Source organism: Oxyura jamaicensis, chromosome 1 (genome assembly GCF_011077185.1).
Source record: "Oxyura jamaicensis isolate SHBP4307 breed ruddy duck chromosome 1, BPBGC_Ojam_1.0, whole genome shotgun sequence".
NCBI classification, from domain to species: Eukaryota; Metazoa; Chordata; class Aves; order Anseriformes; family Anatidae; genus Oxyura; species Oxyura jamaicensis.
The window spans coordinates 180,582,649-180,600,816 of record NC_048893.1 but is presented as its reverse complement, the minus strand read 5'-3'; the positions used below and the strand labels follow the sequence as shown (position 1 = coordinate 180,600,816).

Sequence of the window (18,168 nt, the reverse complement as noted above, 5' to 3'; positions counted from 1 at the left end):
GCGGGTCGGGGGCTGTCTTGGGCAGAGTGACCACAAAATGGTAGAGTTCTCGATACTCGGCAAACTCAGGAAGGGGATCAGTAAAACCGCTGTCTTGGACTTCCGGAGGGCTGACTTTGAGCTGTTCAAGACACTGGTTGGCAGAGTCCCTTGGGAGGCGGTACTGAAAGTCAGAGGAGCCCAGGAGGGCTGGGCGCTCTTCAAGAAAGAAATCTTAATGGCTCAGGAGCGGTCTGTCCCCACGTGCCCAAAGACGAGCTGGCATGGAAGAAGACCGGCCTGGCTGAGCAGAGAGCTGTGGCTCGAGCTTAGGAGAAAAAAAGAGGGTTTATAATCTTTGGAAAAGAGGGCAGGCCACTCAGGGGGACTACAAGGATGCTGCGAGGCCGTGCAGGGACAAAATCAGAAAGGCCAAAGCTCATCTGGAGCTCAATCTGGCCACTGCTGTTAAAGACAACAAAAAATGTTTTTATAAATACATCAACACAAAAAGGAGGACTAAGGAGAATCTCCACCCTCTACTGGATGTGGGGGGAAACTTAGTAATCAGAGATGAGGAAAAAGCTGAGGTGCTTAACACCTTCTTTGCCTCAGTCTTTAACAGCAAAACCAGTTGTTCTCTGGACGCCCAGTACCCTGAGCTCGAGGAAGGGGATGGGGAGCAGAATGTGGCCCCCACAATCCACGAGGAAATGGTTGGCGACCTGCTACAGCACTTGGATGTACGCAAGTCGATGGGGTCGGATGGGATCCACCCGAGGGTACTGAGAGAACTGGCGGAGGAGCTGGCCAAGCCGCTTTCCATCATTTATCGGCAGTCCTGGCTATCAGGGGAGGTCCCACTTGACTGGTGGCAAACGTGACGCCCATCTACAAGAAGGGCCGGAGGGTAGACCCGGGAAACTATAGGCCTGTTAGTTTAACATCAGTGCCAGGGAAGCTCATGGAGCAGATCCTCTTGGGAGTCATCATGCGGCAGTTGCAGGGAAAGCAGGCGATCAGGCCCCGTCAACATGGGTTTATGAAGGGCAGGTCCTGCTTGATGAACCTGATCTCCTTCTATGACAAGGTGACACGCTTAGTGGATGAGGGAAAGGCTGTGGACGTGGTCTACCTTGATTTCAGTAAGGCATTTGACACCGTCCCCCACAACATTCTTCTCAGGAAACTGGCTGCTCATGGCTTGGACTGGCGTACGCTTCGTTGGGTTAAGAGCTGGCTGGATGGCTGGGCACAGAGAGCTGTAGTGAATGGAGTCAAATCCAGCTGGAGGCCGGTCACTAGTGGAGTCCCCCAGGGCTCGGTACTGGGGCCAGTCCTCTTTAACATCTTCATCGATGATCTGGACGAGGGGATCGAGTGCACCCTCAGCAAGTTTGCAGATGACACCAAGTTAGGTGCGTGTGTCGATCTGCTTGAGGGTAGGAAGGCTTTGCAGGAGGATCTGGATAGGCTGGACCGATGGGCTGAGGCCAACGGTATGAAGTTCAACAAGGCCAAGTGCCGGGTCCTGCACCTGGGGCCCAACAACCCCAAGCAGAGCTACAGGCTGGGAGATGTGTGGTTAGAAAGCTGCCTGGCAGAGAAGGACCTGGGAGTAGTGGTTGACAGTCGGCTGAATATGAGCCAGCAGTGTGCTCAGATGGCCAAGAAGGCCAACAGCATCCTGGCTTGCATTAGAAGCAGCGTGGCCAGCAGGTCCAGGGAAGTGATTGTCCCCCTGTACTCGGCTCTGGTGAGGCTGCACCTTGAGTACTGCGTTCAGTTTTGGGCCCCTCGCTACAAGGGGTGCTCGAGCGAGTCCAGAGAAGGGCAACGAAGCTGGTGAAGGGTCTGGAAAACAAGTCTTACCAGGAGCGGCTGAGGGAGCTGGGACTGTTTAGCCTGGAGAAAAGGAGGCTCAGGGGCAACCTTATTGCACTCTACAAGTACCTGAAGGGAGGCTGTAGCGAGGTGGGGGTTGGTCTATTCTCCCACGTGCCTGGTGACAGGACGAGGGGGAATGGGCTAAAGTTGCGCCAGGGGAGTTGGCTATTAGGAAGAACTTCTTTACTGAACGGGTTGTTAGTCACTGGAATAGGCTGTCCAGGGAAGTGGTTGAGTCACCATCCCTGGAGGTCTTTAAAAGACGTTTAGATGTAGAGCTTAGGGATATGGTTTAGTGGAAGATTTGTTAGCGTTAGGTCGGAGGTTGGACTCGGTGATCTTGGAGGTCTCTTCCAACCTAGACTATTGTGTGATTCTGTGATTCTCCATCCTTTTTATTAGACCCCTTTAAGTACTGAAAAGCCACAATGAGGTCTCCCCAAAGCTTTCTGTTTTTTAGGCTGAACCTCTCCAGCTTGCTCAGCCTTTCTCCACAGTAGAAGTACTTCAGCCCTCAGATCATCTTTGTGGCCCTCCTCTGGACTTGCTCTAACAACTCCACATCCTTCTTGTGCTGGGAGCCCCAGACCTGGATGCAGCGCTCCAGGAGGGGCCTCACAAGGGCAGAGTAGATGGGGACAATCCCCTCCCTCCACCTGCTGCTGGTCATGCCTATGTTGATGCAGCCCAGGATGTAGTTGGTCTTCTGGGCTGCAAGTATGCACTGCTGGTTCTTGTTGAGCCTTTCGTACACCAGAACTCTAAAGTCCCTCTCCACAGGGCTGCTCTCAATGAGTTCTTCTTCCAGTCTGTGCTCATGTCTGGGATTGGCCCAACCCAGGTGCAGCACCTTGCACTTAGACTTGTTGAACCTCATTAGGTTCACTTCTCCAGCTTGTCCAGGTCCCTTTGAATGGCATCTCTTCCTTCTTTGTTATCAACCGCACCACTCAGCTTGGTGTCAGCTGTAAATTTGCTGAGGGTGCACTCAATCCCATTGTCTATGTAATTAATGAAGATATTGAAAAGCACCGGTCCCAAGACAGACCAAGGGACACCAATTGTCACCAGCCTCCACCTGGACACAGAACCATTGACCACTACTCTCTGGGTAAGGTCATTGAGCCAATTTCTTACCCACCAGCTGGTCCACCCTTCAAATCCGTATATTTCCAATTTAGAGATTGGGATGTCATATGGGACCGTGTCAAAGGCCTTACAGAAATCCAAGGAGATGATATAAGTCAGTCTCCCCTTGTCAACTGATGCAGTTACTTCATCATAGAAGGCCATCAGATTGGTCAGGTATGATTTACCCTTGGTGAAGCCATGCTGGCTGTCCTGGATCACCTCCTTGTCCTGCATGTGCTATAACATTGCCTCCAGGAGAATTTGTTCCATGATCTTGCCAGGCACAGAGGTGGAGCTCACTGGTCTGTAGTTCTTCAGGTCTTCCTTTCTACCCTATTTAAAAATAGGAGTGGTGCTTCCCTTTTTCCAGTCACTGGGGACTTTGCCTGATTGCCAAGACTTTTCAGTTATGATGGTGTGTGGTTTGGTGACTGCAGTTCTCTCAGGACCCTTGGATGCATGTCATCAAGGCTCATGAACTTGTACTTATTAAGTTGCATCAGGAAGTCCCCAACTTGCAGTGGGCTCCCTCAACCCTTGCGTAGAGTTTTGGGGACAGGAGATCTGGGCAGCCTGACCACCAATGTAGACTGAGGCAGACTGAGGCAATGTAGACTGAGTACCTCTGCCCTTTCCCCATCAGTCATTACCAGTTCTCCGTCTTCATTTGTCAGAGGCACTACATGCAAAAACAAATTCAATGTGTTTTTTAGAGCTTGCCTTGGAGATCAGAGCAACAGATGTAGATAGTGTTCTGAAGCAGTAGCTATGCTAAAGATTCAAAAAATTGCATGACAGGAAGGAGATTTTGACTAAAAGAAAATGCATATGCAAGGAATGGTGGTTAACATGCAAATAAAAAAAAAAGCAAAATGATAAAATTTGTGTGTTTTTTTTTGTTTGTTTGTTTGCTTTTAAATAAAGCTTGACATGCATACCAATGCTATCGAAAGATGGTATTGCTCATGTTATAGGATCTGTGGACAGTGTTGCAACAGAAGATTAATGATCTATTTGTTTCCAAACAAATGAGTCACCTATTAAGTTTAATCTACACACAATGGGACAACCTGCACACCAGCTTGCAGACTGGCATGTTATCTGACATGCTCTTAAAGCATAGTAAAAGGAAAATCATAGAATATATGTGGACAGAACTTGGAGGTTATCGTTATCAGATTATTACAAAAGTAACTGTAAATATAAGTAAATAGCTATAAAAGATACAATTTTTAATAGTGCCATTGCAAAGAATGTCTCCTCTCACGAAAATCATCATCATCAGTAAGTGGAGATTATTGTTAAATAAACTTTTGAATGAAAGAGGACAAAGGAATTTTTCATCTAACATATTTTTGTTAGGTGATGTGGAAGATTCAGAAAAGAAGCATTGACTAAAACTAGTTGCATGGTTTGCACTTACTTAGCATAGTCAAGTTAAATTTCAGATTTCAGTGATTAATTTTCTGCTGAACTTACTGAGGCGTTCCTTTGTGAAATATAATCTTTCTACAAAAGGGAAAACTTTTTTTTTTATTTATTTATTTTCTTTTTTCCCCTGGGGTCTACAGAATTTCAGCCTACAAAAACTACTTTGTTCATTGTTGCTTGGAAAAAAAAGAAATTAGATTAGGCTGGCCACACATGACTTCAGAAGACAAAGCGGCAGTGGTACATCCTTAATCTAGTATGACCCAATAAATCTGTTTACTTGGACATGAAGGCAGTGAGATATTCGTATGTACTATTGTATAATGAGTAGGATTTTTTTACCCTCCTGTTAACTATAACTTTTTAAGGGGAAAATGTGAAAATACATTTTTAAAGACTTGAAAAACAGATGTGGAAAAATGTGTATTCTAATATGCATATAAACATAAAAATATAAAAATATAAAAAATACAACTCAGTTTAGGGACTACTGCAAAGATTATTGAGAAAATATATTTTGCTGCATGCTTTTTTATTTCTAATTGTGTGACTTCTCTGATTTCAAAAGCAACAAGTAAAAATGTTTTTGCTTTTATTTCCACTGACACAGAGAGGGAAATTTTTATATTAGTAGGATCTTTATCTATTAAACCTGCCTCACATGTAAAAGGTGAAATTGATCAGGGCTGCATTTTAAAGTCATGCTTAGTAGACTGTATCATTTAACTTCTCAGGAGTATATATGAAAAGAAAAAGATAAAGGACCTGCCTACAACATTTTCAATTGTATCCAAATAATTACAGGGTGCTGAGGGAAACAGGTGAAAATTATAACTTTTTAATTAAATTGGGGCAAACTAAATGCATTCTGTGAAGTACTTTTTCAACAAGTTGAAAATTCATGACAAATAACTGATTCACTATTTTATAAAGATAATGATGGTATGGCACAGTATTATAGATGAGAGTATTGGTTTAGAAGAGAAAGACCACCTCAACCACTTAGAGGATGGCTTCTCTAACTTACTGACAGCTGTTTTATATTGTAAGATATGTAATTGTAAAACAAGTCAACAAGGAAGAAAATTTAGTTGATTGAAACCATCAGTGATTTACTGAGACAGTTCAGACTTTAACATACATGAAATTCTCTCAGAGGTTCTCTGAACACTCAAACAACCTAGAGTCAAATTAAATAATGTAGTTTCTGTATTAGGGACTTATGTTTGTTGACTTATGTGGCTGTCTGGGACAGACACTTGTATTCTTGTAGGATATGGAACATAGGCCTAGAAATACAATTACATTTTGGATATTGAAAAATTTTACATAAAATTTTATAAAAATCACACAAAATGATACAAATTAATGCTGATGGAGGTTTAAACTACTTGACCTTTTACCGAATAGGTAAATCATGAGGAGATGCATCTCTTTAGAGTATCTGAAGTGCTGTTTTCCAAGGGTGGCTATGTTTTAGTAAAGCTCGTACAGATATGAGTATTTTGCTGCATAGGTAGTTCAGCTTTATTCTAGCTTTGAAAATATCCAATGGGCAGGAGGGGGGAGGGGGATATACCTTATTTTCATGAAGATGTGTTTATTAAGTATTCTGAAAAGTAGTGGCATAATCATAAAACAAGGTTATTAAAATAAAATCCCAAGGGATGTAGAAGTTCTTTGCTTTAAAAAACAAAAACAAACAAACAAAAATTAACTAAACATAACAGTCAAAAGGTAATAATTAAAATGTGCCAAGAAAGGGAAGACAAATAAATTGTAAATGACTATTCCAAATAATAATATATTTAACGCAATAAATGAACAGTACCCAGTAAGACCAAATGATAACATCTACAAGACTGCTACTATAATGACAGCTGAGACAACTGCAGCCTTACCCATCAGGAAAAGATAAAGTCAGTATATTCAGTTTAAGCAGTTAACTGAAAATAAATAAATAAATAAAATCACTTTGATCAGTCTTTTGACATGCTCATAAAATGGCTTGAATTCCAAGCAGGTGAGTAATTGTTCATTATCTGTAGTCTTTCTTTCCTGTTCAAAGAAGTGGCAACTAGATCAGGCTGCTCTAGGTGTTTCCAGTCAGGTTTTGAGCATCTCCAAGGAAGGAGACTCCACAGCCTGTTTGGACAAACTGCTCTACTGTTTGACCACCCTTACTTTACGTTTAAATGATATTTCAAGTATTTCAGTTTGCGCCCATTGCGCCCATCCTGTTACTGAGAAATCTCTGACTCCCTCTTTACTTCCTGCCCCTTAAGTATTTATATACATGGATAAGATGTCCCTGAGCCTTCTCTTCTCCAAGTTATACTGTCACATATCTCAGCTTCTGTTCATGTGTTAGAGGCTTTGATCACTTAATCATCTTTGTGGCCCTTTGTCGAACTCTTTCCAGGAGGTCCATTTTCTCCTGGTTTGTATGTGTTTTGAAAGAATAGACACCCTCTATAGTTAAGTATGAGTTGATCTGCAGGTCACAAAAGATTTAAACACCATTCCTAGGATTAGGTTATTTTGAAGGTTGGGTTCTAAAGGAAATTTAAGATTTTCTTCTTAAACTTTACAATTCGCAGTTAAAATTCATTAGGGACATAATGATTCCATTTTAAAAGATTATTTGAAAGACCATCATAGTTGTACTTGGAAGTGTTTTACTCAGATGCTTTCTCCCCTTGATTATAAAATATGAAGCAGATGAGATAAGGTGCTAAACTGGGCTGTAAAATCTGCTGTGACTTTTTTTTTTTTTTTTTTCCTTTTGTTTAATAATTTATCATAGATTAAAAGACAGAGATATGTGATGATAATTTGTTAAGGCACATAGAAATGGATTTCTGATGAAACTTCAATTGTATTTTGTGTATAGTACTTATGTTTTTAGATTACACTTTCATGAAAGGGAATGTAATAATCTTTTAAATTCTATTGTGTTTTAATTTTATTTCATTTTTAGGTCATATCCCATAAAAAGATGTAGGTAGGTACATTGTTATGTCTGAGCACTGTTCTACTGAGTGGACTTGGAAGTTCCACTGACTTGACTTTTAATTTTATGAATTTGTAAGGATTTATATCATATAACTGGTCATATAACTTCATGAGATTTTTCACTTATTTTCAATGATAATCATTAAGTTTGTGTGTTATAGCACAAAAACTACCATTATATACTGATTTTCCATTTCTTTTCAGTGGTACATGATAAGCATTGTACACATCTATAATCGCTGGAGAAACAGTGAAATACGATGTTATGTGAATGGTCAGCTGGTATCCTATGGTGACATGGCCTGGCATGTTAACACAAATGATGTAAGATTTTATTTTTTTCCTTTCTTAAAGCTTCACAGCACATCAAACTGTTCATCTAATTTAAAAGTAAATGGAAAAAGAAAGAAAAGTACATTATTTTCCCTAGATCTTTGCAAATTTTCTATTTTTTTTAAGCTTTAAAAAGTCTTAGCTATGTATTTCATAAAATTTAATATTGCTGTGGTTTCTTTGGGTATGTTTTTATTTTTATTTTTTATTTTCCTTTATTATGGATTTTTGGCTCTATTTCACAAAACTATTTTAAGGAAATTTGTGGAGATTTTGTTGAAGAGACTGTTGTAGTTAATGTTTTTAATATATGATGTTGTATAGAGGACAATGATAACAATGGATTCATATTTCACTTTTTCTATAGACAGTTATGGTGAAATTACAGATCTGAGAGATGTAGATTAAGGAAAACCCTTAAGAAAAACTGATTCATTCAGCCTAATGAATATGCATGCTGCCAAGTACTCATTTTTGTATCACATCAAATTCTGTTTTATTCAAGAAGAGATATTTGTTAATGATTAAAAGATGCTATTTTTGTTGACTGAATATTAGATTTTAAGTTTTTTTTGTTTGTTTTTGTTTTTGTTTTTAAATTGCAGTAGAACTGAATAGTCTGCACAATGGTCAGAGTCCCATTGTTTTAAGCACTGTATAAATATTGTGAGAGATAATTTCTTCTATGAAAAATTTACCGTTTTAAAGCAATGAGAGAAATAGAAATTATGGAGAAAAGAAAAAAAAAAGTTAAAGCTGGAAAACAGAAGCATGGAGAAGCGCAAGGAAACTTATGGCATTAAACAAAGTCTTATGTCTTACATCTATGTCCCAGTACCAAGCATATTTTGCCTCTTTTATTGTTTGACTTGGATTAGTTCATAGACAGTTGACCAGTATTAGAAATGCTGTGCTAATTATTAAGGAATTAGTATTTAATTAATGTTGTTAGCAAGTACAAATTAAGTACTACACAGTTGCAATTTTCTATTTTGCATTTTATTGGCTTGGATGGCCAACTAGGGAGATTGACAATTAAAAGATATTGAGAGACACTGAGTTGCATAGTATCAGTCAGCTCAGAACAAGTGAATACAGTGTTCTTGTGTCTGCTTGTACCACAGGCAGAAATTAGTCATTTTTACCTGGAGAAGATTAGCTGTATTTACAGGTATACATGCAAACATTAATTGGACAGAGTTCAAGTTATGTTAACAGTATGTTCTTACAGGAAATGTATCAGATTTAATATTTTTGGATTATAAATTATTTTAATTAAATCTATGCTTAAAAAAAAGTCAATTTTCTTCTATGATGGAAGGAATGAGACTGTACACCTAATGATGAAGAAAATACTAAATGTAATAAAAACAAAATTGTTCAGATGCTCGCTGTGTCAAAGTTACCACTGGATAAAACTCATTTGGATTACATACTTTTCAGATTAATAAAGCATTTATTAGATTTGCATTACTGATTTTAAAGTTAAGGGACTGACTGAGTTTAATTTTCTTTCAAGCATAGATTTTATCTTGGAAAAGACTGTGAACTGATTTTTTCCCCTCCGATAGATCTCACATTACAGTTTTCTTATATTTTAGTGTCAGTTTTCATTATGTGACATTTACCTCTTGTATCCAATACTTCAGCCTACGGTTTTCATATGTGCAGACATTGAAGACGTCTCGGTTAACTCCAACTTCATTAATGCTATTTAATAAAATATAAAAGCTATAAAAAGTTTATTGTGTTAGTTATGTGTCACATAACTCAATGTTTTTATTCCGAGGACTAATTTTAGTTAGAGATTATGACAAAAAGTTTAAATAAAACACATAGCGCATGAAAACACATAACACAAATAATCAAATGTAAACAATCACTAGCTGATCAGTACATTAAATGGTTGATTATAAGAGATCAAATAGCATTTAGAGATGGATGTTACATTGGAAGAGTTGATTATTATGGATATTAGATTAGGAATTTTCCCCCAGTTATGGGAACACATGAGAGAAAGCATAAAACTGTTCGAGACGTGGAATTAGGGGGTTAATGAAGTCTTGTGGAAGATTTTTTGCTCAGATACTAAAATAAAGACAAACTTGTCATAGACATCAAACTTGTCTATGACATCATTGACATATGATGTCATAGAATCATAGAATATCCTGAATTGGAAGGGACCCTTAGGGATCCTTGAATCTAACTCCTGGCTCCACACAGGACCACCCAAAAATCAAACCCTTTATCCGAGAGCACTGTCCAAATGCTTCTGGAGCTCCAAGAGGCCTCCTAATGCAGATTATAGTAGTTTAATTTGTCTCAAAAAGTGAGGCCCATTCCTTGTTTTAATTAATTAAAGTACACACGGCAAGGAAACTAACAGATCTTTGCCAAGGATCCTTGTGCTTTTGATGTAGTCCTCTTTGTGCAGCATCTTGTTTCCTAATTTCTCAAATCTTTATTTTGGATGGTTAAGTTCTAAACTTCATTTGATTTAAAAGCCTTTTTTCTTGGAAGCACCAGAAGAATTCTTGCAAAATAAGTTTAACTTGTGAAAAAAATAAAAAAAATAAAAAATAAAGTTACACTTCAAATAGGAAATAATAGGAAATGGACACGTGCAGAACTGCAGAAGGTCTTGGTGCATCTAGAAGAGTAGATGTGGGAAGAAAGAACAGAAAATAGTGACTTCTGTGATTGTGGAAGTCAGAAAGGGAGTTTAAGTTCAAACTACATCATTATAAGATGTGGTCATAGAAGACTGTGCACCAGTTGCAAAGTAGGAAAAAAAAGTATTTGTTTTTCTGCTGCAAGTGTTGAGCTATTTTAGTACAACAGTGGAAGAATAGTGTATTTTGCCATTCTAAATTTCTCTATTGTATGTTAAATGATTAACAAAAAAGAAATTCTAATAGCCAGTCATAACAGCATTGTAATACCAACCCATAAAATAATAAATGCTAAGATACTCAAAATTAAATTGTTCACTACAAAAATTTAGGTATTGAAATAATAAGTGAATGTTTTATTTCCTTAATTACGGTCTCCATTTATTTTTAGTTCCAGTAGTTGCACGTGATACTATTTCATTATAAAAGTTTGTATAACTAAAGCTCATTATCATTGCCTCCTTCTGATATAGAGCTATGACAAATGTTTTCTTGGCTCTTCGGAAACTGCCGATGCTAATCGAGTGTTCTGTGGCCAGCTTGGAGCAGTATATGTATTCACGGAAGCACTCAACCCAGCACAGATTTTTGCAATACATCAGTTAGGACCTGGTTATAAGGTAATAATGGGTCTTAAAAAGCATTGTTTTGTAAAACTGAAAATAATTGATAGATATAATTGATAGATATAGTTGGAAGCTATATGTAAATGTAGATATTCCTCTTGGGGTCATACAGAGCTGTGTGATTTGTTTTCAGCAAAAGATAAGGGTTTTGTCAAGTTTCCTAACTGCTCTTAATTTCTACCAGTTTTTTGAAAGATGCAAGTAATTGCTTAAAAAAATAGCTGAAACATGATTATATGTGATTTTTAAAAATTTGGATCATAATTAAATTAGAGCAATTTTGTGTTTTGAGTACTAAATGGCAGGGGAACAACTTTCCTCTTCTCTCCTCTTTTGTGTTTAAAAACTGAGTTAAAGCAGATTAACGTTGAACAAAGCATAATAAGCCAATTCTGTTCAAATATATGGTTTTAAAGAGTTCTACTGAAGTAAAAGTTGAGCTTTTCATATATGCTTTGCCAGAGAAAATGTAAGGGGTGGCGGGGCGAGACAGTTTGGACAAATTCATGGTGCACACATAAACTTTGATCTCTAGTATGAACAATGTTAGTTATTTCTTGAAATGGCTTTGTATAGTATTATTTTATCAAAAAAAAAAAAAAAAAAAAAGTAAATGTTTTGCAGAAGTGCGTGGAAATTGTTTGCCCAGCAGAGAAGACTTGAAAATGAATGAACGGCTCTAACCTAGCTTAAGAGGATGGAATTTCTACCATCATTTACTCCCAAATTTTGTTTTTGTTGATTTTTGAAATTTGCAGTATCATCTAGAATATTTGCAGGTTCTTAGTATATATCATATATTTTTAAAATAAAGACCTTTAAAAAGGGGCAAATACAGATCAACATTTAGATTCTAACAACATTAATTTGCTTTGCTGAAAATAATTTGCTCTAAGTCATTTGATGATAACTAGCATCTAAATGACAGTGACAACTGAAAATATCTTCTGTGGTATGTATGTAGTGTGAATAGCCAAATATATGTCAAAGGTACTTGGAGAAGGGGAAGTCTGTTGCATGTGGTTGATGGTTAAAATCTTCTGTAAAACCTAAAATGTTCAGTTAGTCAAGAAGTGTATCACATGTGCAAACAAGGGGTACTTTATTTCAACATTAATACTGTATTTTGTTTGAACAAAGATTTCTTCAAATGTTTTTTTTGTTTGTTTTTTTTTTTGGGGGGGGTTGGTCATACAAAAAGAAGTAATGTGACCTTACAGCACTTAATAATAAATGTAGTAAGTCTTTATGAATTTATTAAATTACCGGGTTTGCAGAAGCATAGTGAAGTTATATGAAATAGGAATAATGGTTTCATTTGTTTCAAGTGAAAAATATTATGTAATAATACTGAGTGTTGAAGGATTTCATAAGGCCTACATGTTTTCATGCTAAATGATATTTCCAGTAGTTACTGCACGATCACTATTACATTTATTGGTTATTAGACTTCTGTTAAACTAACTTTCTTCACACCTATAGATTATTACTGATTTTTGTAAAATGTCACTTAGATTAATCTAATACTTCAGGGATACTTCTCCTTGGTATATCATGATTTAGGTATAGCCTGTGTTCCCAGCACAGCTAACACCTCTTTCCTCTGTTTTTTCCTTCTTTCTCTAAGAATCTGAAAAATTAGCTTTTACTAATAATGGTTAAATATTAATTAATGCCTATTTCTCATTTGTAGAAGCCTCTGAGATTTTAAACTTTAGATAAAATGTTTAGCTATTGTTTTACAATATAATTTATATAAGATTGCAGCATTCATTAATTTTGTCTATAATGTTCACATGCAGTCAGCTACAACATCTACTACAATCACTTTGCACTTCTGAACAACCTTAAGTGCCTCTTACCATTTTAGCTTTAGCTTCAGTTGCACTGAGCATTGGATACTGCAGATGAGTTGGACTATGATCTTCTCCTGTTGTTTCCTGTGTATTTTTATTATGCTTTTATTGGAATATTTGGTGTAGAATGCATGCAATGCATGTAGTGACATTAAAATTTATGCTGCAGAAATAAAATTCCTGTTATTATAAAGATAATCCTGCAACAAAAGAAAATAATGCTTAATTGTTTTCCAGTGGGTTGAGGCAATTTCTTTTCTAATATTAATATATACATAAATGGTAAATGGGAGTTTTTAATTTTGTATTGTTAAATTTAACTGCTATGATTCTAGTATAAGCCTACGTCTTAATAGCCTTATGCCATACTTCTATTTACATAGGTATTTTCAGCTGCTTCTCTGGCTGCACAAAAGCTTAGATTTCTATCTTGACAACTTTTATTAGTTAATGTAGGTTTAAAAATTGCAGAAATGTTTATGATCTCTGAATAGATTCTTATACTGTTTGTAGTGTTGCAGTAAATTCTGATACCACTTGTAGTCTGACACCATGTATACCACTTATGTAGAATGTGCAGGTAAAAGTGCAACAAATTCCCAAACTTCCTGCAATTAGATTGTTTGCATGTTCTATGGAATTCTGTATGCTGTATGAATATATGTATATATACTGTGTGAATATAGTGCATTAAGATATTGTTTGTGCTTAAATGAATGAATTTAGGCTCATCAGTTCAGTTCAAGGGTAGGCATTTAAAGGTTGATTAAAAGTCAGGTGCTATGTCCCAGGTTACAAAAATGCAGCATGAGATGGCAGTAGCTCTCTTAAAACTCTTCATGGTATTTGTTGCCTTCCTAAGTGGAAAATATACATATGGGATAAATAAAAAATCCAAATTTATAGTATTTTCCATGTTTTTTTTTTTTTTTTTAATAATCTATATTCTGACTGAAAGCTTCATACTTTGTTACCAAAACGAATTTGGACCGTTTTTATTATTGTAATCACAGGGCATCATACAAGTTCTCCATGTATCCTGCTTCTAGCTAGAATAGACAGATATCACTCTCCTTCCTGTGAAGTCTGGAAAACACTTCATATTGATTCTCTTAAGCTGGTTGCACTAAGTTGATATTAAATGTGCAAAAATTCACATGTATTAGATATTTCTGAACATTTCTTTATTATACTTTGACAACCAGATAAAAAATAATGGCTAAAAATTATCTCAGGAGTTACTGTGAGTGTGTTAGAGAAGATGCTTATTTGATGACAAGTTTGAGGTAGGGGCAGAGAAAATCAAAGACGTGGGTTTCTTGTAAATCACGTATATATCATATAAGATCTCATATAAAATCATATATGTATCAATCCTATATTGAATAATTGATAAAGAAGCTAATTTATGTAAGGTATAAAGGAATAAATATATGTATTTACCATTCAACATATTAAAACGAAGTTCTCTCTGGTCTTTATGCCCTCACACTGGTTGTACCAGATCTCAAAGTTGCATTCTTTCCATGAGCAGTAATTAATCATTTGCTACTTGACCTTATACACTTGATAGCCTCTGCTGTCCTCCTGTGGATGCATTTTCCCAAGTCCCCAATACAGGATGAGTATGCTAACCTTAGATTATTTTTGCGTAAGCTAATGTTAGTACCAAAGGAGTATTGTGTCTAATAGTTTATTTTTCCATCATATTATAATAACGTGAATAGAACAATAGCATTTCCACTTTAAGATCATTCTTGTTCAGCTTGGATGGCTTTAATTGTTTTTTCAGATAACTTTTGAAATCAGTGAAATAACTGAACTATTTCTGTATCTGCAGTAAGTGTACAAAGATAAATCTGTACAGTTAAATATGCTCTTTGGGAGAAATGCATCATGACCTTCATCAGGACAAGTCTCTAACCTGTAGTAGTGATTTCCTGATAAGTGAGATGTAGACAGTCATATGACCAGAGAGCCAACTCTCAAGCTGTAACCATAAGATTTAGTCTAGCTATTTCTGCTTCACTGAGCAGTGTGGCAAGATAAGGGAATGTGTTTATAAATTAAAGCATTCGATGCTGAAGGCTGAATGTCAACAGTGTGTATATCAGGGTTGGGAGGGGTTGTTGCTTCAGATTGGTTCAAGTCTGATACTTTGGACTGAATGACTGTCAGCAGTCAGTGAACATTTCTAGTTCAGTTTCTTCCAAAATAAGTCTCTAGTGCTGAACAGGCTTTTAATATGCACAAAGCAGTAAGTGGGGATCACTGGGAGTTTCCTTACCAAACATACTGACAGATCTGCTCCAAGGGTTTTCAATCAGCTGCAGTCAGATGCCCAGTTTATTCAGTCTACATCTTTCTTATGACAAATTGATGCTTGTCACAAGAGCTCATATTGTCAGTCACTTGAGCAGTCACCCTTTCCCATCATTTGGCCATAAACAAGAAATTTTTTTTCAGGATTTCCATCAGCCTTGAGAACTCTGCAAAAGCTGCATGGGTTTTATGGGTTTACATAACTGGCAGAAACCTGTACTATTTTTTGAAAGAGCAGCTGATAGCCTATAAATTGCCTATTTTAATTCTTCCACCCTGGACAACAACAACCCTAGTGATTATATTTTTTTTACAGTTTCATAATATATTTTCTTATTGTGCTGAAGGCAGGAGGAAGAGAGAAATTTGTTACGACAAAATGGATGAAAACATATATAGATGGATGAAAACTATATAGATGGCTATATGCAATAAAAAATAAGCAATCATTTTAAACTGAGTAAAGATTTTAGAAACATAAATTGAATTTTATATTACAATGATGAAATGGTGATAATTTCTAATGAATTTACTTGTATCAACAAAGGACTGCGTGTTACTACTAGTTGTCTCTTTGCCACTGTCAAATGACTTTTACATGTAAAAGTAGATGTGTTCTAAGTAAATCTGACAACTCTTTGCAGAAAGGAAAAAATCTATCTTGTGCTTGATTGATTTGTCAGTGTTGCCAGAAAAAAAATAGATCAGATATGGTTCATGGTATATTTAAGAATAACAGAGATTTTCATTCTTCCTGTAAGCTTAAGAATCTTTAGTTTGAAATGTGGGTTTTAGAATTTGTTTTGTTTTTATGTACCTAGTTTATATATAATCTGGATTGTTAATGAAGCCTGGGATTTGTGCTGTTTTAAAATAACTGTTAACTTAAACAAAATGGTATAGGATTCAAAATTCTATTTACTTTATAAAGCTTCTTGTAATTTTTATTTTTTTTTTTTCAGAGCACATTCAAATTTAAATCTGAGAGTGACATTCATCTGGCTGAGCACCATAAACAAGTGCTCTATGATGGGAAACTTGCAAGTAGCATTGCATTTACGTATAATGCAAAGGCTACTGATGCCCAGCTATGCCTTGAATCCTCACCAAAGGAAAATCCTTCAATTTTTGTACACTCCCCACATGCTCTTATGCTTCAGGTTTGTGTATTTTATTTTACTTTCAAACATTGTAATTCTTTTAGTTGAACAAATGAAAATACAAAAGCTATGATTTAACCGCTTATTGCTTCTGATTGTTAATTTTATTAGCAAATACAAATTTTTAAAGCTACTAGGTACACATTAAAACTTATCTCTTCATTGAGATTATCCTTTTTTCCTTTAAAGCATGTATTTGCCTTTTTTTATTATGTTATTTTCTATGTTCTGTGCATCTCCATATCATTTTTGAGAACAGCATACCAGTATGCTACTATGGCTGTTGTTCCCAACGTAATCTTTGTATGCAAATTTTCTGGAGAGGAAAAATATAACAAAAGTACTTGCATACTTTGAATTTTCTCTGTTCAATACTTAATGTTACTAAATTCATGTTCTGTGATAGCTGTTAGCTCATCATCATTTGGATGACAATATAATTTCTGTGCTATTGTACAAGGATACTGTAATTTTATATTTCAGTTCTTAATAACACCTATCACGTGAACAGTCCTTTGCTAACTTTTTTCATTAAGAAATATATACTTCATACCATTAGCCAGAATTTGCCATCATGCTAAAGTTTTTGTTTGCCTTTAACTGTAATGAGTATATCTGAAACATGAGTAGTGAAATTAAGTTAAAACATGTCTCATTGAGTTTGTAATCTATTCAATGGTAAAGTATTTCTAAGTTATATTTGTAACCGTCCTTTAAAACTGAGATCAAAACTGGATTTTTTTTTCCTTCTATTTATTTATTTTTTATTAATTTAGGATGTGAAAGCTATCGTAACCCACTCCATTCACAGTGCAATTCATTCCATTGGAGGAATTCAAGTTCTTTTTCCTCTCTTTGCCCAACTAGACAATCGACAGCTGCATGACAGTCAGGTGGAAACAACAGTTTGGTAAGCTTCTCTCAAGCAAGATAAACATGGAATTCAGCTAAGAATATTTCAGTTTCTGCTGTGGGAATAATTTTTGTTTGTTTTTCTTTTTGTAAATTATGTGATGTATTTTACTTCTGTTTTTTTTTTTAAATATGTATTCTTTTTGAAAAAAGTAATTTACTGTAGAGCTGTGCAAATTGTAATAAACTGAGGAAATTCCAGATGAAATTGGACAGAAGTTATTGGATTAAATAGTGAATTCAAATCACATTAGATTTTTTAAGGATAGTTTTGTGATAGTCTTGCAACTTCTGAAATAAATCAATGTGCTTTTATTTGACAATGCAATGTTGTTTACTTCTCAAAGTCTGTGACATTTAAATCCATTCTTAATCACATTCCAAGCAAGGGAAAGATACCACCGTATTAACACGTTGTCAGAAAGTCACGCATCTATACTCAGATATGTTTTGTCCATATTACAGTTGCAACAGTAACTGGGAGAGACTTTAAAGAGACTTTTAAACAGAGGCATATTAAAACTCTGTTCTGGTGACACAGACCTAACCCTCAGTTACTGAGCACACGTGGAAATTGGATAAATGCTTCAGTGCATAACATGCAACGGACTGCTTAGAAGTCTGTCTGTACCCTTGCTGACTTGTGTAAAGCTTAGAGGCAGTTATTTTTGTGAGGCTGTTGCTTTCTGTTTAAGATCTCATGCTGCATCTCATGCTGAGGGTAATCTTATTCTATTACAACACAAAATGTCTAGAATTGTTAGAACCAAGTGTGTGGACTAATTCTCTGGAGGTAGGATAGGATAGGATAGGATAGGATAGGATAGGATAGGATAGGATA

At 36.1% G+C, this 18,168-nt stretch overlaps 1 protein-coding gene across 1 annotated transcript in view; it reads left to right on the top strand.

Moving 5' to 3' along the window:
• Window positions 1-18,168, top strand: part of NBEA (neurobeachin) — a 527,091-nt gene that overhangs the window by 113,997 nt on the left and 394,926 nt on the right. The window contains exons 7-10 of the mRNA XM_035337838.1: window positions 7,648-7,767; window positions 10,925-11,071; window positions 16,218-16,415; window positions 17,192-17,325. Of these exons, the coding sequence (XP_035193729.1) occupies window positions 7,648-7,767; window positions 10,925-11,071; window positions 16,218-16,415; window positions 17,192-17,325 (599 nt within the window). The remainder of the gene's footprint in view (window positions 1-7,647; window positions 7,768-10,924; window positions 11,072-16,217; window positions 16,416-17,191; window positions 17,326-18,168) is intronic.